Source organism: Sciurus vulgaris (genome assembly GCF_902686455.1).
Source record: "Sciurus vulgaris genome assembly, chromosome: 3".
NCBI lineage: Eukaryota > Metazoa > Chordata > Mammalia > Rodentia > Sciuridae > Sciurus > Sciurus vulgaris.
The window spans coordinates 163792610-163814639 of NC_136463.1; the positions used below are offsets into that span (position 1 = coordinate 163792610).

Genomic DNA, 22030 nt, shown 5'->3' on the forward strand with positions numbered 1-22030 from the left:
TTAATGAGAACTGCTAATGGTGAAATTAAAACATTCATGCATTATCAAGCACAGGTTTTTTAAAAATAAATTCAGAGAATATGTGCGCTTTTATTTTAAAATTATACACAGCTTGATATTCTAATCTGAAGGTAAAAGTGAGTGACACAAAATGTCACATGGAAAACATTAAATAACAAGTAAATGACAGGCCATCAACATGCCTTTCAGCAGCAAGAATCTCTTGAATAAGTTTGATTTCCATCAACGCAACAGGCAGTTTCAGGGGAAAAAACTTGGAAGAGGTAAAACTCTATGACTGAACTGCCAAATATTTTACCAGTTGTGGCAATTGTCTCTCACTGAATGTGATTTTTTGGAGGAAGCAAAATAATGGTAGGAAAAGCCTGTGGACTTTGGAGTTGGAGATCTTTCATTTCAAATCCAGGCTCTGTCTTTTTCACTGATTTGGAAAGAGGACAGTGATTCATTCTCCTCTCAAAATAGTGTGGGTTTTTGTCTGTTTGTGGTGCTGGGGACTGAACCCAGGACAATATGCATGCTAGACAAGCTCTCTTTCACTGACCTATATCCTCAATCCCCCAGAAGAGTGTTGTTAATAAACATTTTTATGCATTCTTGTGGCATTAAATATTTATTTCTTCAAAATTTATCATTTTTAATTTAATATGCCTGGTTTTAGAAAAATATGGTTAACATATTCCTACTATTAATTATTGATTCAGGGTAAATATGATCAAGGATACACTAGGCTGTTCCCTTTTGAACCTGGCTTTGGTGTGCTATTAGTTAAAATTTTGGTACAAATACACTTCAGTTCATTCCCACATTATAAAGATTAGATCACACAGTTAAAAATGTGGAGAAGAATGTTAATGTACAAGTAAAACAGTACCCCAAATCTCCCCTGTTTACCTAATATCTTCATTTGATCTGGATGGAAATTACTGCACATGTAGTCCAGGATGACAGACTAGTGTTGCTGAAAGCAAATTCAAATTCTGAACATTTGATCTCTAGCAATGGGGGTTGGTCTCTGTCTACTTCAAAGGACCCTTTCACTATGACCATTCCTTGCAGATGATAATGCTAGGGAGATGATGCCAACAAAGTCTCTGTCCACAAACCCCTTCAATGTGACAAAGTAAAAGCAAACCCTCTCAACTTGTTCAGTTTTTGACAGAAAAAGCTTTGAAAATAGAAGACAAACCTCTTATTGATACAGCAGTGGTGTGAGATAGAATGAGGAATTCTTTTTCATCATTTTAAGAAAATTATCATGAAAAAAGTTGGATGAAGTGGTCATTTTTACATGATTGGGTATATATTTGCCATTTGCACACACTTCACAGTGAAGTGAATATGTGAAATCACTCCAGAATTTAGGTCCATAGATCTGGTGTTTGTGTATGTATATGTATCCCATGGCAACATCACAGCATAATAACCCTCCAGTCCCCAAACCAAAATCACTTCCTTGTGAATAAATAAGATGGCTTGATGTCATGTAATGCAAACCAGGATGTTTTGCAGGCAGTCCCTTCCTCTCCCAAAGAGACAATATTTTGTATCCTTGAATCTATAAGCAGATCATTAACAAAACTGTCTACATCAAACTTTGATAAGTCTCAAATTGTTTGCAGATATTATGGGAACTCTATTTCTTGGTCTTAGTTTACTCTGTGGGCTGAGGTGTTCTACTTGTTTTATGAACTATCTTACTATTATAAATGGTTCTTCCTAGTGTTACAGTCAAACTGAGTGCACATTTTTCCTAAGACAGCACAATTATCAAATTCTATTCAGACTGGAATCTGAAACTGCACATGATAAGTCTAATTCTCCTCTAACTCCGTAGAATAACAGATGGCAGAATAACACATCCTCTAGTCATAAAAAGTTTGCCAAGTAGTAGAATTTAGAGACCTGGAAAAATATGGAGATCTATGTATTCAATAGATTTCCATTCACCAAATTTAAATACTGACACAATAGACTCTGCCCTTGAGAAATGTCTTTTTATTCATACAAATTAAAGGAATGTATTGGAGAAACAGAAACAATAGAAGGCTCATGAACTTGCACATTGAGGCTTAAGGACAATCTGTTTGAATTTGGGTAGTTTTAGGTGTTCAGGAAAAAAAAAATTAAGCCTGTTGGAATGCAGAACCTTGTCGAGTACTTTGTTTGCTTTGAAACTCTCTAGTAATCCTTTATTCGTTCATTCATTTAAGCATTGGGAATTGAATCAAGGAGCACTTTACCACTGAATTACATCCCAATCCCAGACCTTTTTAATTTTGAGATAGGGGCTCCTTAAGTTACTTAGGACCTCACTAAATTACTGAGTTTGGCCTCAAACTTGCAATCTTCGTGCCTCAGCTTTCTGAGTTACTGTGATTATAGGCATGCAACATGGCACCCTGCCCAATACTTTTGTAAACCCTAAAGCAATACTTAAAGTTCAAGTTTTAGGAAAGCTACCGAATTCAGTTAGCTGTTACTGTCCATAACTTTTAATGACTATAATCAATTACTTTTTAAAATTCACTTCTGTCAAAATCAATGATAAAATCAACTTTTTTTTTTTTTCATCTTTACATAGGATCCCATCCTTGCATCTTTAGTGCTACTGGAATAAAACTAAATGGGCTGGAGACAAAGGAGGGGAGGGACACTAATAAAACATTTTAATCAGAAGAGCAAACACTATCCAAAATTTCTACAGAAGATTCCAGAAGGTCAGGAGTAAGATGCTGAAAATGAAACCTAACATTATTTCCCACATCGAGGGAAACATTGCAGTGAGTGTTTTGAAGGTTACCTGAACTGAGTTCCCCCAGCAGGAACTAAACAGGTTACTGGCACCGTGTGTCCAGCAGCAGCTTGTTAGCAGAGGCTGAGTCAATAGACATGGCCCCTTGCATCAAGGATCCTGTTTTCTAATGGTAGAGAGTGGAATTTTATAAGAAAAACTAACACAAATAAAACTAATATGTAATTACTATTTGTAGTATGTGTTATGAAGACTAAATTATGAATTCCGTTAGAAGATTACAATTTAGACTGAGGAGACAAGATAAGGGCTCTTTGAGGAAGTATATTTAAGCTGAGAAAACAAGGATAATTAGGAATTCATTAGGTAGAATTGGGGGATGAACACTTGAGGGGAAGGCACTAACTGGAAAGAAAGCTAAAGAAGAGAAAGAAGACCAGGGAAGTGACCAGAAGCTCTGTAAGCTAAGAGACTGGTATGTTACTTTAGTGATGACATTAAAAGACTGGATGCAGATGAGTGACAGATTTTGAAAACTGCATTAAAAACTAGGGGGGTTAAGTTGAAAGTTATTCTCATAACTCACACTGAAGAGGTCAATGACATGTATTAAGGTGATGGCAGAAGGAAGAAAATGCTATCCAAAGAAATATGTGGCATAGAATCAAAGCAAAATGGATGATTTAAGGTATTCTGATATCAAAGAAATTTTTTTCTGATAGGAAGAAAAAGGTGGATGGAGATACAGATTATTTAAATAGGTAGAATTAAAGGCAGAAAAGATTTAGAAGAGAAGATGAAGAGATTCATTGAGGGTTGTGTTAAACTTGAGATGTCCTTGAGATTTCACTGTCACCATACCAAGGACAGAAATTAGGTCAGACTCATGTGACTAGGGATAGAATTTGATAATCTAGGGAGATTGTTATGGTTTAGATGTTAGGTGTTCTTCAAAAGCTCTGTGTGGGACAATGCAAGAAGGTTTGGAGGTAAAATAATGGAATTGTGAGCACCTTAACCCAATCAGTAAATTAATCCACTGTCAGGGATTAACTGAGTGGTAACTATAGGCTGGTAGGGTGTGGGTGGAGGAGGTGGGTCATTGGAGGTGTGCCTTTGGGATATATATTTGGTGAGATGAGTTTAGACTTCTCTCTGCTTCCTGGAGCCATGTTCCCAGATGCTTTCCTCAACCACATTCTTCTGCCATGATGTTCTACTTCACCTTTTGCCCCAAGGAATGGATCCAGCTGTCTTTGGACTGAGGCCTCTGAAACCATGAGTCCCAAATAAACTTTTCCTCCTATAAAATTGTTCTTGTCAGGACTTTTAGTCACAGCAGCAAAAAAGCTGACTAAAACAGAGATGATCTGGAGAGAACATAGATTGTAAAGAGATCTAGACCTTGACCCTAAGAAAGTTTCAATTTCCCTAGCATTGTTCATTGTCAGCACGATTTTGAGAAGCTGGAAAGCTGAAGATTTTTGTAAGAATGTGGTTATAATGCTGGTACATGAACCTAAGTGGGTGGCAGAGGGATGTGAAGATAGATGGCAACCCAGGGCAAGAGAGAAATGGCAAGGTCAAGGAAAGGAAAAGGAATTGAAAGACAGAAGAATATGACTATTTGCAATAGTGATTTCAGATGCAATGTTTCTGCTGATAACAGTTCTATACAATGAACAGGGCATGAACAAGAGTCAATGAAATGAATTGTAACAGAAATGATTTACTTAGTTAATAGGGATTTTTTTTCTATCTCTCTATTTTTAGTAAAGTTTAGAAAGACTTTAAATTCTGTTTCTAATAGAGTTTATAGATTCTCTTTCTGAACATATCATTTTATTATTAAAAGCAAAGCGATTTTCCATAACTTTCAAAAATTACTTTAGCTATAATTTTTCATAAGAAAAAGAGATTAGTTAATAGCCTTTGCAAAAATCATGAAAACAGTATAGGATTCTGTGACATTTAAATAATGGTTCTTTAAAAAAAAAAGAAATTTTAAATTTTTTCACTTCTGAAAGAGACAAACTTCATTCATACATTCAAATGCACAAAATCCATAAGGGTAAAATATATAATTGAATTAAATAGTATGATTTTTTTTAAATCCAGTATTAGTAAGATATGGGATCTAACAATGAGTTACTGCTGATTACACAAAACCAAAAAATGTGGTTTTATAATGTGAAACTGTTAGAGGAAAAATGATATTTTCACATCATTTTGCAAGTCTGCTATAATCTGAGAGAAAATATCAACTACTAGAAAACTGTATTCATATCATCCTACTAATATGACATCAGTCAGAGTCCAAAACACTCCCATCAAGGTGCTGAATATCATAAAACCAACACAGAGAAGAGAAACAGGCACAATTCATGTGGACATTTCTTCAGAGAAGGGGAAAACGGCAGTTGTGTAAGATAAAATTTCTTATGGTATAGGGAGAGGGAAACAAGTTATTCTTCTTTTAGGAAGAAGATGACCATTTGTACAATGATGTCGGGGGATATAAAACACATTTCCCTGTAGTACAGTACTGTAAACCATGTGGTCAATTTGGCCAGGGGAAGCTGAAACTGAAGTCAAACAGATTCACAAAAGCACTAAGCCAGCACTGCTGATCACTACTGGAATTTCAGATAATTGCAGAATTTCTTTAATTCCTGTTTTAGTTTTTAAAGAAAGCAAATGACTTAGGTAAAACATTTAAAATCAATATCAGCTGAGAATAGTCTTAAATTTCAGGGGAAAAATACAATGGTGGGAACTCTGAAAAACTCAAAAAGCAAAAAAAATCCTATTTGGTTTTACCAGACCATAGTCATTAGTTCCAGGAATCTTGCTTAATTACCTCATTTCTTATGGATGTGTTCTGCACCATTTGGTGGATTAAAAACCAAACAAGTATGCGCACGCACACACACACACACACATACACACTCACCCAAATCCCTGCATTTTCCCAGTGAAATTGTGCTATTTGAAACAAGAACTAGGAACATGTATAAATGTAGGCATTCTGCTTATGAAGGTGAACCTTTGTAGTCATTTTCTTAATGCTACTCACTGTGATCTTCCTTTGGGGGATGAAGAACGTGCTGACCATTCGCTAGCACTGTGTTATTATTGTCATTATGAATCCATTAGATATATTCAGGTGAGCTAAGTAACAGCCCTATGAACAATTTCTCCTTCTATTGCTTTTAGTGTAGCATTTGATAGAATTACAAACTGCTCTGTATTTATTTTTTTACCTTTGGTAAAAAGTCTAAGAAAATATAAAAGTCCTCTCCTCTGCCCTTGGATATCAATAGAAGGGTACACTGATGAGTTTTGAGAATCTGCATTTGTACCATTTGTTAGAATAAGCTCTGCCTAATGTAGAGAGTAGTAGTAGTTACTGAACCTCAAATATCTCCTCTATGTATGAAGTTACGGGAGGTACAAAGGAGTCCAATGCTTAATAAAAGTACACAGCTTCAATTGGAAACTTTATCTTTCTTCTATGAAAGGCATATAACACACACATACAAACACAAAGAGACACAAACCCAAGTTTGCAAAAGAGACATGTAGTATGTAGGATTTTACTTGAGTTTGAAAGTTATCCTTTACCATAATGAGGTACTGAGTAATTTTTGCCCATCTTTCATTGCCCGGGACTTTCTCCTGTCACAGGAACCTGTTTACTATGCTTAGCACAGGTTACTAGAAAAGGCTAGGTGTCCTTCCCTTCCTGCAGCCCTCAATCAGTGATGGAGAGGACCTGTTCTAGGACTTCAGGTCCCTTAGTCCCTGAGTAGGATTACTCTTGCATTTGCTGCCGGCATCTCTCTAGTAAGAAGTTCTACTTCCTCACCATGGCAGTTATCTTTACTAGACTCCCTTTCTTATTTCCATACTCTCCTATTGAAGAATTCTTCATCCCCCAAATAAATCATTTTTATTCAAAACTGTTTCATGAATAGCCAAACTGTTCATGAACAGAAGAACCCAAACTAAAACATAATGTCAAACATATTACATTTAACTAAGTAAATGTAACAAAGATTATTTATGATTTCAACCAAAACCTTATGTTCAAATTACAAATAATTTTACTTATACAAATCTTTTTATTATGGTTTAATGTGTTACTCGAATACTTAAATGATCTACCCACACAACAGAGCTAAAAATGTATGTATGAAATGTAGCCATATGTTTGCATGAAAATCACACCAACCAAATTAAGATGCTAAATTCAACATCAGTTTTTCCAGTTAAACTGTTTTAAGCTTTTGCGATGCCATCCTTCCAATGCTTCAAAAGAAATAACCAAAATAGTAAGAAAGTGTTTCTGTCTGACAATTATGGAAACTCTGTCAATAGCTGTCTATCAATCTTTTAATTTTCTAGCATCTATCCACAAATAGGAAAGACACGGTCAAAATATTTTCCTTATTTTTTTAACTTTAAAAAAGAACAGACTTTTTAAAGTCTGTTGGTTACCAAATCCATCAGCCATCTAGGAAAATGACTCCTTTCATGGCTCAATCAGAGGCTCATCGAAAATTCAGCAGAAATCTAAGACTTCAAGCTGCCATCCCACTCCTGTTTCCATGGGAATAGGCTTCAGATCAAGAAGGGGAAAAAAAATAGATGGGGTTAGGAGCTTTCAAATAATCATTCAAAATCATGATGAGGTTTTTAAAGCTTCTTTTTCAGGTGATTATTTTGTAGCCTCTTAACCCCCTTTTGCCAGTCTGTTTCCATGGAAATATGACAAAAATGGCTGTCCAAGCCTCCAGCAGAGATGTTAGCATTCTTGTGAATTTCAGCTTTGGCTACAGCCTGGACCGGGCAAGATCGTTTTTTCTGTCACTTTTATATATTAACCTATATTGATCTTACTTGCTGTAATTTTTCTTTATAATTTCTACTTTTTTCAAAAACTCCCTTCACAAATTTAGAGCTACGATCAAGATCAAATTGAATAAGTGGGACATCTCTGAAAAGGGCTTCAGTTTTAACTTTTAATACATTAGCTAAGACTAGAACCTTTAGGGACCTGCAGAAGAAAATATTATTTAATTACTAGACTCAATATTTATTAGATAATTTTGGTAGATATGCCACAAGGCTAATATTTAAAATATTTAGCAAGTAGTAAGGCACAGAATCAACTATTCAGAACAGCTGGCTTATACCAGCTGAGTATCAGCAGTACTATGTAATAACCAATGATAAATCAAGCTAAAAGTAGCCTTATATAAGGTAGTCAGCATTACACTCAAATAAATTGTTCAAGGTCACAAACTGAGCTCCTGTACCACTTTCAGAAAAGATTTCAAGAGAAACTGGGTAGAAATACATAGCAATCCATCTATAAAAATAATCAAAGAGCATATGCTTGCATCATCTTTCACATAAAGGTCATTTGAAAATCAAAATCATTTTTATTACTGAAGACATTATGTTAAAAGATAGAGAAAGAAAGTATATGGATCTTTGCTAGAACCCCTGGCATGATATCTTGTGTTGAATATGAAAAAATAACAGCGTGCTACATATATAATTTTATTCCATCCTAACCTCTGAAATTTGCTGAACAGTTCAATCTACAATTTTTGCTAGGGAAAAATCTTAAAGTTCTGATTGACCTTATACAATACTTCCATTCTTTAGCACTATTATTCTATAGTCAATGCTTTAACTATAGAGCCCTGGCTTCTGAGTTTGAATTGAAAAAGTAAATTTAAATTGGTAATCATTAGATTCAGACAGATTCATAATTTAAATTTAGCAGAGATTAACATCCTATGGAAACTAATCCTGATTTTTTACAACTAAATAGATCATCACTATCATAAAGTAAGGCAGTCAGTCAACTAATTTTTCAAATCATCCTCACTATTTCAATTTGTCATAGTAGTTGAACACACAGTCCTAGAAAAAGGAGATTGACTCCTAAAACAAATCTAGCCTATAACTTGTTTGTGTAAATAAAGTTTAACTGACACATCCATTTATATTTTATATTATTCTGTGGCTGCTTTCTTTCCAAAAAGGGAAGAGCTGAGTAGGTGCCACAAAATATTTGCTCATACCTACTTAATCCTGGCCACCTCAACTCAAAATCTAGATGTGCCAGTTCTTAATTTTTGAACTTGGGCTAACTTTGGGCTTACCTGGATGGTTGAGCTATCAGGATTAGATGAACATTTACTGGTAAATTATTGATAACATAGCTTGGGACTTACTAAACACTTCATTAATATTAATTACTGCCTAGAACAGAGTTTGGCATTTTGTAAATATTAGTGACATACCTTTGCTACCGCCACATAGTCCTAATAGTGTTCAGTGAAATTAATTTTAAGAAATATGCTTATGATGCCCAAATAGTGAAAAAAAGTGGTGAATTACAGTCATTGAATATTTTCCCTTTCAAATTATATGTTTTTCCCCTTAAAAGATATTTGACTACTTAATACTATAATACAAAAATGTTACATTTCTGATTCACAGAAGATAATTCACCTTGGGAATGTAAGCATCTTCAGATTCCAAGGCAAGTTCTAGTACATTTTGTAGACAGATGCAAACCAAACGTGATCAAAATTACAATATAATATAAATATAAAGTCTTGAAAATTTATTTGATTATTAAATGATATCATTTCCAGAAAATAAACTTTATAATTGTGGGGGTATTTGTTGTTTTAACAGTCTATTTAATAATGGAGAAACCTATGACTGTGTGGGTGCCTGTACTTACATCCATGAACTCCACATTGGCTTTGGGACCAGTTGTCTCATTGAGAATCTTAATAGCCACAGGAATCTTCACTGTTTCTCCTTCAGGTACCCAAATGCCCTTTGAAGAGGAAAAACAAAACAAAAAAAAGATTAATATTAAATCCATAGTAAGACCTGAATACCACATGTAGTATAAACAAAAATTGATTTAACCTCTCGATCTATTAACTCTTAAACATAATTATAGTTCTATATTTTTCAATGAACATTTTTTTTAAATTGTTTATTTTTTAAATTTTTTACAGATTGCATTTTGATTCATTGTACACAAATGGGGTACATCATTTCGTTTCTATGGTTGTACACAATGTAGATTCATACCATTCGAGTAAGCATACATGTACATAGGGTAATGATGTCTGTCTCAGGCCACCATTTCTCATAACCCCCCTCATTTCCTTCTACATAATCTAAAGTTTCCCCATTCTTCTCTCACTCCCCACATCCCCACCTCCATTATATATTGTTCTCCACTTATCAGAGAAAACATTCGGCCTTTGGATTTTGGGGATTGGCTTATCTCAACTAGCATAATATTCTCCAATTCTATCCATTTATTTGCAAATGTCATAATATTATTCTTTTTTGTGACTGAATAATATTCCATTGTATATATATATATATATATACCAGTTTCTTTATCCATTCAATGAACATTTATGTAGCACCTGTTATAACAAGTTGCTCTGCATCTTTATAGTCTGCTTTCACTTCTGAAGATGAATCAAAAATGTATTCTGTGTCAATTTGTCCACACTACTATCTCATGTGGGCAGGAGAAAAAGCTTTGAATAGTGAAGAAAACATTGAAGCAGTAGAACAACAATGATATTATCAGTCTTTTTTCTGTTTTTGGATGATATTATCAGTCTGTTCTATTTTTTTCTAATACCCACAATTGTAATTTAGAAAGATTGGGCTAAGTAATGTTGGAGGTTCTTTTCAACTTTAACATTATCTATCTGCAACTAACATTTTAAAGTTCAGAATGAATTTTAAAAGGTAATTAGTTTAGAATTAGTGTTCAGACACAAGTGCTAGGGAATACTGCACAAATATTAATTGTATTATTATGCTCCAGGTTTATATGAAAGATTGTTATTATCTTTGAGGTAAATATAAAATATTTATATTGACCATTGCTACTTCTCTTCTATCAACATATAATTGTAACATCTGAACAGAATCTATACATTTGGAACATATAAAGTTGGTAAAGTCTGAGTAAATAAAATCATTAAGATAAATAGCATTTCTGGATAAATTTAATTCAAACACTTAAAAGAGGATAATTATTTTGATAGGACATATAAGAGTGCTTAGATTTAACATATTTTATATAACATATTTTTAAGAAAGCATATTTTTCCCAAATGAACACAGAAGTAAATATGAGGTCATCAAAGGAAAATAAAAATTCTCAAATTTAAATTTTTTAGCCCTACCATAAAAATATGAGTTTTAACATTAAAATGAAAGAATAAAAAAATACTCATTACTCCTGAATAGAACATCTACACTTCCTGTCTTTCTTGGTATCAGATACTTATATTCACATCCACGTTGAACATCCATGTGAAAACATAGGTAACCATACCGCGCAAAGTTGTAATAATATGAGGAGACCTAAACAAAGAATTGTTAAAAAATAACAATAATAAAAGCAAAAAATACTTAAACTCCTAGAAGGTAAATTTAGAGTTATGGGTTTCCTATTCAGAACCAAAAGGGAAATCTAAATATCATATGCAAAATAATAGGCTAAGGTCCTTATGGTATAAAATTAGAAAAAAAGATTAAAGCAGAAATGGGAAAAAGTAAGCTAGCCAAGGCCATGTGAATCTACATTTCACACTGATAGTGTCTAGGGTGGAGAATATACTTAACATTATTTTATAAAATGTCCACAGAGGTGGTACTTTAGTAAGACACAAGAACTATGCTGATACCCATAATAGTGTTTCTAATCTTTCATGCTTATACACAGTATGTCTCCAGTTTGGAGGAAAAATTAACCAAATAATTGGCTGAGCAATTTGCATTTCTGTAATCAAGAACAATCTTTTATAATTTAAGACAGTATGCCTTAAAACAATTGATATAGTGATTAAAATCTAGGACAAACTATTCATATGCCAGGTATAAAATTTAAACAAACTTATGGAACTTACAAAAAACTCTAATTACAAGTAATTCCAATAACAGGAAACATTCATGGACAACAGAAAAATAATTAAGTCTTAGCAAAAACACTGCAAAATATTTATTAAATATTAAATAGGTAATATTTTTTCCTGCTGAGGTCATCAGATAGTATTTAGTCCTAAAATATCATGTCTTCATGGTTTAAAATAAATTTTAATTCCTGGACTATATAATAAAAATATATGATTATACTTTAGAAATAATCCAGAATAAGTAACTTTTAAAATGGAAGTTTCTTTAATACATTTAGAATTGGCCATTTAGCTCCGTCTCTCTCTTCTCTATAAACAAATTTGTTAACTTATATTAAATTTTGTTAGTGTAACATGCAGAATTGTTAAAACACTGATACTTATGAGAAGAAAGTTCTAATATGTTTCTATTGACTTATACTATGGCTAAGCACAGACCCTTCAGTCATGTTTATGGATATGGAAAATTGAAGCAATTACCAGATAATTCATGTGGGAGAATCCTAAAACAGATGATTAGAATAGGGATTTATGAAATCTAAGTGATCCAGAATGATTGTCAGTATTAATCCAATTCACTACATTACTTTTAACATTCCAATTTCTAAATTCATGACTGGAATTTAGCATTATACATATATTAATCCAAATAATTTGCTTGATATCATTTAACATACATATAAAAATTGGAAATATTAAACTTATAAATTAAAATTGATATAGTTATGTAGATTAAAAATTTGAGTATCTGCAATGATAAAGTCTAAGTATACCTTTCCTAGCACAATATAAATGGAGAAATAGGATGTTATATTTCTTTGAACATACAAAGAATTTGAAGATTAGAAAGGCAGCAAGTCAATCTGAAATCGTGCCTATGCAAATTAAGTGCCTAGTTAATAATTTCAAATTTAATTGAACAAATTATACATACTAACAGATTATGAAAACTTCTGTATTTTGGACTTATAATAAGACAGTTCTAGGAAGATGAGATTATTTTTGAACTCTCAGGAGAGAAAAATTAAGGTTTATATTCTAACTAGTAATATTTTCTGTTAAATAAATCATGGTCTTAATAGACAAAAAATGAACATTTTTAAAATGCAAAAATCCTAAAATCAAATCTAATTTAGTCAATATGTTTGTAAATATGTAGGCTTGCAAATAGCTTTAAGAAATATATTAAACTGTGGTTGTAAATCTTGAAAATTATAGTAATGAATTATAAGGAGGATTCAGCAGTATCCCAGCAGTTTCTTATTCTTGTTATTTACTATTAAATAAATTTCACTACAATTAACCCTGGGTCTGGCCTCTGGATTGGTCTTGTAATTAAGCTAAATAAGTAAACATACAAATGCTATCATTTGGGCTTTTGGTTTCCAGAAATCTCTCTTATTGAAAAAACATGATTGCTACCTCTTTCCTCCTAGTTGACCTGAATTTCTCATATAAAGTCAATTTTAGTTTGCACAGAATTGTCGACATGAAAACTATAAACATTAACCACTAAATCAGATATCTAAACAGGTAAGCAAAATATGGTTTAGGATCTAGACCTATCCTATTTATATATAAGCATAACCATATGGATTCCAAAGAGATCAGTCAGCTAAGTCCTAGAAAAGGATTCTTTCAGATAAGAGAAGAAGGAAAGAAGACAAAGAGATTATGGTTCATTGCCTGGGCAGGTCTGGAATTTCATGGAACACCATGTGGGAGGTAAGGGAAATGGGTTGGGGCTGGATGTTTTGGATACAAAAGTAAATTTGCCAAAGGCAGGGCAATATTGAAAAGGAATCACTGTGGTGGCCCAGGCCTCTAATCCCAGCAACTCAGGAAGCTGAGGCAGGAGGATCACAAGTTCGAGGCCAGCCTCAGCAAAGGCCCTAAGTAACTTCAGGAGACCCTGACCTGATTCAAAAAATAAAAATGACTGGAGGTGTGGCTCTATGTTACCCCAGGTTAAATCCCCAGTACCAAGAAAGAAACAAAACAAAACAAAAAAAGGATCCAAAAGCCCTCTAGAGAAAGAACTCTATTTGGCTTTGTACTGGCATTTCCTGACTATCTCTCAAGACTGTATTTATCCCAGCTTGTTCAATAAAAATTAATGAATTCATTTGTGCAGCAACTTCTCAATACTATAAAGGTCCTCCTCTCTGAATATTAAAAGGAAATTAGATTGGCTAAAGTAATTACTTTGGATATTATTTTTTTAAAAGCCTAAAACAAAACTTAAATAACTGATAGTAAGTGTTGTCTTGTACTTACTTTATAAACGGTTCCAAAAGCACCTGAGCCAAGGACTTTTACCCTTTTGAGTTCAGTTTCTTTCAAAATACGAAGTTGAGCTTGGTTGGGTGCTGTACCACTGGGAGTTAAGGGTTCCACCAACTGCAAAGTAAATTGATAAAAGTACATAACTTTCAATATGTTTTCAGTCCTGCTCTCAATCCCTCTCCCCACCCCTCTCTGTCTCTCACATGCAAAAACACAGACTTTATATGACAAATAATACTTTTATAATATGAACAACTCACCACCACAGACACACATTTAGACACTCCTTTAGACCCTGTCCTTTCTCTTCTGCTCTTCGCCTAGGTGAATTCAAGCAACGAATGTGTCCTACCTTGAGGCATGGTAGACTAGGAGACATGGCACATAACAAACAGAAACGCTGCCTTTTTAGAGCTCAACATCTATCTGAGAAACTAGGACAAACATGTCAGAAGAGGGAAAAGAACACATGCTGACACCCTAGGACAGTGCTCCAAAAAGTTCAGTGAGTATGTTAATTACTTAATATTCTTGTCAAAATTGCAGATCCTGGTTAAGAAAGTCTGGATTAGGCCTGAAATTTTGCATCTTTACAGAATTCCAGGTAGTAGCTATATATGATAATGCAAGGCCCTTCTGTACCTTCTCCATGAAAAAAAAAAAAAAATCAATGATTTGATTCAAGATCATAAGTGAATGCTATGGAACGCAAAGGAATAAAAATGCAAAGGAATACATTTATCTTTAGAGACTGAGGCTCACTAGTTCTGGTTTGCTAAAGGAAATATGCTTTAAGATCATCTTGTGATAAAAAAATGGATTGGCATCAGGAGCATACTGTCATGGTTGGAAGAATTTGGGCACAGCATCGCAAGAAGGAGGAAGACATGGAGGAACCAGGAAGGAGTGAGACAGGTCTGAAGGTGAGATTAGAGTAGGAGACGCCATGGGCTGCTGGGGATGGCCAAAATGTAAAATCAGGCTGACTGTCTTAGATGTCACAGTTAAGAAGTCATTCAGCTAGAGAGGATGAATGAACAGGGAAAGCTATATGAATGGTGCTGATCACTTGCAAGTGTGAGACAAAAATTGTTCACAGTTGTCAAGTGTTATGCATAGTTTCACTGTTGGAAGTTTCATTTGCCAGTGATCAACCATATTTGGAAAATGTTCAATGGAAAATTCTCCAAATAAACAATTCTAGTCTTAAATAACTTTCATTAAAGTATACTCTTATAATTGTTCTATTTTATTAGTAGTAATTATTATTAATCACTCACTGTGCCTGATTTATAAATTAAAATTCATCAGAGTTATGCATATATAGGACAAAACACAGTATATGGAGAGTTTCGTACTATCCATGGTTTTAGGCACCCAGGCATCCCAACTGGGGGCAGGTCTTGGAAAGTATAATGCATGGGTAAGGTGGGATTACTGCACACGACAGACTCCAGGCAGCAAAAGGTTTATATCCTTTGTTAAAATGTTAGGTTTAATTCAAACCTAACACTGAGGCAAAAAGTAAGTGAGAAAAGTAGGATTCTTTTTTCTTTTCATTTTTAAGCTAAGGAACTAAACTTTAAACAAAGACAAATAGCCTGTTTTTTCTCTGCATAAGGAAATAATTAAGGGCTACTCCTACTCAAATTGTCTTGAAACAACCACAGTATTTCAAAATGTCTATTTACAAGACTAAGTACACTGTGGCCCTCCAGTATGGGTATTATTATCATGCTTCTGTGAACATGATGGCCTATTTAATTAGCAGAACAACAGAGTCCTGAATATAGGTAAATGGAGCAGTAGCAAGAATTTTAGGAAGAACATGCTAAAATTATCAATAAATTTAGGTTATTTTCTAATAGGTTGATAACTAATCTGCTTATAATTACATTCAAGTTGCATTTTAAAAGTCTCAGAAAAAAATCACTAAATTATTTGTTCAATGTGGAAAAAAAAATCTCCAGCAGATTCCCTTCACTTGAGGACAACTACATTAGAGGGAGTTGTTTAGTAGATATAGATACACACACCAGGTCGTATGACAAGTCATTTTTATGAATCACTTTTACAAGTTACATACAAAAATCATACAAAATCATATGCAAAATTGGGAAGGGAGTTTCAGCACTTTGAGCTAGATAAAATATATATGTTTTGGCATATACCAAGCAATAAATTTTTTTATTTTTAAAAGTGCACAGTTTCAACTAAGATGTTTACTCTATACATTTTGTTTATAATTGTTAAGTTACAATTATATTAGGTGTCGCTTCAAATTTTAGACAAACTTATTTTTCTAGAAATGTGAATACTATTCCTCTAAAAGGAGCATATTTTCATTTCATGACCAAAGGTGATATGGTAGAAAGAACACTGAGTTTAAATTTAGAGGGACTATATACTAGTGCTGCTACTCACAGACTTAAAAGGCAATTTATTCCTCTTAGTCCCTTATTTCCCATCTGTGAAATAGGTATAGCAATAATCACCTGAGAGGGCTGATAATAGATGAAATGGGACAGCACTGTGGAAAATTCTGAAACATTTTCTGACATATTATAGGCACTGATGCTGTAATTCTTAAAAGGATAGGATCATGTCTCATTAATATAGTAATTATTGAATCAAATCGCTTACCAAAGCATCAAGCTTATAATATATCTAAAAGACTGTGCTTTTGTACTTTTATGCATATAATAGAAGAAAGACAATCTGGAGCAAAATGATCTGGGAAAAGTGTATCAATTTTAAGTGCTTTCCAACAATATATTATCCTTTCAAAACCTTTCCACTTTGTTGGAATGTTATAGCTTTAGTATTTAAAGATTGAAATTGATCCTCTGAAGAATTTCTCTTCTATTTAGATAGGTATTGAAAATCATAATTATTTATTTTACTGAGAAAAATATGGGAATTCTACAATCACCTAACTGGCAAGTGTAAAATAATTTGGTCCTAAGCAATAAATTTCTTTACAAAATAAAATATTTTTATGAAACCAATCAGCACATGTTGATTTAGCAAGGAGATGACAATCTGACGGACATTCTTAGCACTGCATTAAAAAAATAAAGCATTACTACTTTTTGCATAATAATAAGACTTCCTTGCACATGGTTGAGAAAATTTTTCTCCTAAATATCCACTGCTGTTAGAAGCCTTGAGTTCTCTTCCAACTCTGGTTTACTTTATTTTTCAGAATTCTTTCACCAACTGCCCCAAGCTGCCCACGAGGGGGAATTCTATCTGCCTGCAGCCTCCTACTTAATTTGAAACTCATATAACATATGTGTTATTTCCTACCTTCCATTCACATATACATAGCTGAAAGTAATAAACTGATCAGTAGCTATCCAGTTAATGTTCATATTACTACTATGTCTTCTTATGTTTGTATTTGACTATCTTTATTTTGCTTAAGTAAGTGCATTGAGGAGAAAGTTTATTTTAGTTTAGATAACTCCAATCTTTAGAAAGTATTATTTTCAATGTAGATGGAAAGTTTCAGGAAACTATAGTGTACTTAGTCTTGTAAATAGACATTTCGCATGATTCTTCTATCTAGGTTGAACCTCTGAAGGAAAAGAGCTAAAATTGAAATCTATAGCAGTGTGCAAAATTTATAAAAGAATGAATATTCCCATTCCTGTTAAGGTTTAGAGGAAAAGTCAGATTGTCACACTGAAATGAAAGAGAAAACAAATCCATTGTAGCCTGTTTCCAAGCAGAATTGCTACAAATTATTCAGGTGGGCACTGCTATGAGGATCTGGAAAAAGAGATAGGTGGAGTTGAGAATGGTTTGGTAGTGCAGAGTTTCCCCTGCCCCACTCCCTGGACAGTGAAATCTGCATGAAAAGAACTCAGTATGGCAATGTAAAGGAAATTATAATAATTTATGGGTAATTTACATATTCATAGCAACCACCATGCATAATATTAAATGCACCTCATAAATTATTTTGTAAGTTCTGCAATAACAACACTAAGCTTTATCCTGTTAGCATAGTCTTTCACTGCTGGTATAATGACATCTTTAGTTATCAATTTAAGATGCTAATTAAAGGACACATTGTTTACCTATCTGTTTGTATTTTGAAACAGAAAAACTCTTTCAAAAACTCTTTCGAAAATGCTTTCAAGTGTATTCCTAGTTCTGCCACTGACATCCTGTAGCCAGATACTTTTCTAGCTCTGCCATTGAGAAAGTTCTACCCAGATCTTGCCAATGGCAAGCGTCACCCCCAAAACCTGATCCGTCTTTTCCCCAATGCCATACATCCTGGATCTCTGACATCTAATCTCTTCAAGTCATGAAACTATCTTGACTATTACTACTATATACTATGATTCTTGTTCAGTTTTATATAAAAAATAGGAGCTGTCATCAGAAACAGAACATTCACTTGTGTTAAAAAACTGATTAGCATCCACATCTCTTAAATTCAATTGGAAATCCTTAAACATATAAACGGAAATAATGAACACCCCACCTCTGTTTCCAGGAATCTTCTCAAGGCTCTTTTCTTTTTGATGCTCTTCCTTCTAACATAAACTGCAAAGGTCAGACCCACGATGACCAGGATGAAGAGACCTCCAATGACTCCAGCAGCAATTAGGGGAGTTCTGCCAACCAGAATGAAAAAAAAAAGAAAACATATGAAGAAAGAAAGAAAAAAAAAAAAAAAAAAACAGAAGAAGAGAAAAGATCTGTCATGCAAGACATTATCCACATTGCATAAATCTGGTCAATTAGAAGAAATGCAAATAAAAATCAATAAAAATGCTTTAGTACTGTAACAAATCTTTTCTGAAGCAAAACTTTTTGTTTTGTTTTTAAATAACAAATCATGCACATACAACTAAGCAGCCACAACCCGCCATTTTGTGAAAAAATGTAAATTTGGTTACAATGTAGAAGATACGCTAAGATATTGGTATGGGAACATTTTAAGTTATTTTAATTTTATTATTATCCATGAATAAACGGAAAAAACATTTTAATATTATTATTGTGGCATATACTTTTATTTTCAGCATTGTCTATAAAGCAGGCTCCCAACAGTGGCACTATTAACCTTTTGGGCTAAATAATAGATTGTCATGGGCACTATTCTGCATTTTAGGAAGTTTAGCAGTATGTCCCTGGTCTCTATCTACTAGACGCCAGAATACCCATCTTTCAGTGACAGTAATGTCTCTTGACATTGTCAAATATCTGCCAACATCAATTCCAGTAGAGAACTTCTCCAAAACAAAAAAGAGTCATCTGGAGGCACGTGAACCCCCACACCTTTGGAATATGAGGGTACTGATAAGACAGTTGTTATTGCCAAAACTGCAATTTTTTGAAACTATGATGAGGACAACACAGGTAGAATTATGTGCAGGAGAAAGAGAAGAGGGTCAAGCATTTTCAGAGTGAGAATGACAGGACTATGTAGTATAATCACGTGTGTCTAAGCATCTTATATTCACAAAAGAGATTTGCATCTGCACATTAAATATCACAAAAATGTAAACAATTACCAAGGAGGCATTCAGAAGAGGCTAGAAATTTTTGTTCTTAAAATGTTTTTCTAATGTGTTTTTAACAGAGATATAATTTTGAAGCTGATCACTTCTTACGCTTTTCTTAGGTAAATTATTTCCTTACTTGATGGGTAATAGTCACATTTTTTAACTCTTGTTCTAGAATAAAGCAGAGTCCTGAAATATATTAATTCCATATGCCATAACAAATAACCTTGAGCAAAACACATAGAGGTCATCTAGTAAATATTTGACTGGGAAGACTTTACAGATATCAAAACAAACAAACAAACAAAAAAAAAAGAATTCCCTGCATTCTTATAAATTCTAAAGTATTTTATAGCATACATTCCTATTTTTAGAAGAACCTATTCTACAGAGTTACATTCTCTTAGAAAAAATTACTTACACTTGCAAAATAAACTTTCGTTCAAAAATAGATCAGAAACAATGATAGTAGATGATCCTAAATAAAACTCTGGAATTCTAAAGAAATCTTGAAAAAAAAATCTGTGCAGTTACTTCTATAAATGAAGTCATGTCTTTTAAAGATTATGGCTGTTATATTGTCAAATAAAACTGCAGAAAAATCTAAAAAAGTAGTTCATCCTAAAGGTTGTTTCCTGACAGCTTAAAGTACTAAAGCATACTGAAATGTTGCTATAATTCAACTAGATTTTCCTACATCGGATTTTCTAAAGTTATAAAAATCTATGCTGGTAAAATTAAACTATAGTATAGACACAAACTCATCATTGTGATGTATTTTTGTGCGTGTAACACTGAAGTTTTGGACATGCCAGATAAATATGTACTTCAGAAAATATTTCAGATTTTCAACCAAAGGCATAGTTTTAAGCACAAGTACCTAACGTATTCCTGAAAAAGATATTACTGCATAAAGAACTGTATGTTTTTTGTTCCTTAACCCATTTTTTTGCAAAAGATTTATGTATAATCAAGAATAGTATCCAACATTTTGTTAACTGTAGATTATTTAGATCAAACTCTAAACTCTCGGCTTACTTATTTTGTAAAAGAATATTTATATGTATTTATGAGAATATATATAAGCATATATATATTATGTACACACATATATATGTCAGTGTCAATGTCACAGTAAATCTTTAAACATGATCTACCATAATTTTCTTTGTTAATTGACTGCTTTTTAAGGATAGCTTCCAATAGAACAAAATGAGACCCCCATTCATTTCATCTAATTTGGATAGAGATTAACTGTCATGTCATTACTTATGAGGTTGATCACAGTAATAAAATCAGCATTCAAAATCAATAGACAGTAATTTCTGTTTTTCTAGTTAATATTTACTTTTGATACTTTTCCACAGCAGTTCCTATGTTTGACTTAGATTTCTTTACTGTTTTCTCTCACGACTCTGGGAGAATGGTGGAGTTACAAAAAACCTGAAGAAATGAGGAACTCCACTTATGTACCTCTAGATCACAGGTCAATATCTGGTTGAACATTTTCAGAGGCCAAATTCTTCATATGCTCACATATTTTTTCTTGGAAAAAACAGTTAACCACAAAGAAGACAATAAAATCAAGGAAGGAGATATTCAGTGGGACAAGTTCTGTTGAGTAAGTGATTGTGATAAGGAAAGAGAATGATCCAGACTAAGAAGACTTGACAGACATAACAAGGGGACATGAAGGGTGGTCCTGGATTGGATCCTGGCTTGAACAAACTAGCTATAAAGTCATTTTGGGGATAACTTGAGAAGTCTGAATATGGATAATTAAACAGATGGGGTGAATATTTGCTGCCATAGGAAGATATGGACCATAAATTGAAAAGATTGGGTTACAGAATAGTCAGAACTTAATATGGGAAAAATTACTCATATATCTGCATATGTGCTTGTAGATATATGCATCTAGGTTAATATCAAACACAACACTAGATAGTTGTTATTGGTAGTAGGACTATGACACTCATTTTTATATGTTTACATATATATATTTCTTAATTTTCTATAATGTATATTTCTTTGGAATTAAAAGTTCACTCAATTTGAGAAAAATACAAGAAAAAATCTAAACCATTATCTAAAAGTTTAGTTTTATAACAAGGGTTATTTTATTTATTTTATTCACTGTATTTCATTTACTTTTTGCTCAAATATTTACTTGTATTTTTTCAGTTAAGATATCCTTTTACTCTTTCCTGTTCACATTCACCATAAGCATTCTTCTGCATATAATTTCTATTCATTATAGTTTAATATGCCCAAGACATTTAATTACCAGTACACTTCTTACAATTAATTTAATGTTCCATAAGCCAAGTTAATCTGAAAAAGTTGATCCTATTTACACATTTCTTACTTCCTCAATTTTGACAATTCCTAGATATTTGCAGGTGTTGGGTAGAGGCCTGCTTTTCTTTTTCCCCTTTATAAGTGCAAATGCTTAA

At 33.2% G+C, this 22030-nt stretch overlaps 1 protein-coding gene across 1 annotated transcript in view; it reads right to left on the reverse strand.

The window, feature by feature from the left end:
• Window positions 1-22030, reverse strand: part of ERBB4 (erb-b2 receptor tyrosine kinase 4) — a 1167248-nt gene that overhangs the window by 233065 nt on the left and 912153 nt on the right. The window contains 3 exon segments of the mRNA XM_079135547.1: window positions 9546-9644; window positions 14041-14163; window positions 18548-18680. Coding sequence (XP_078991673.1) covers window positions 9546-9644; window positions 14041-14163; window positions 18548-18680 — 355 coding nt within the window.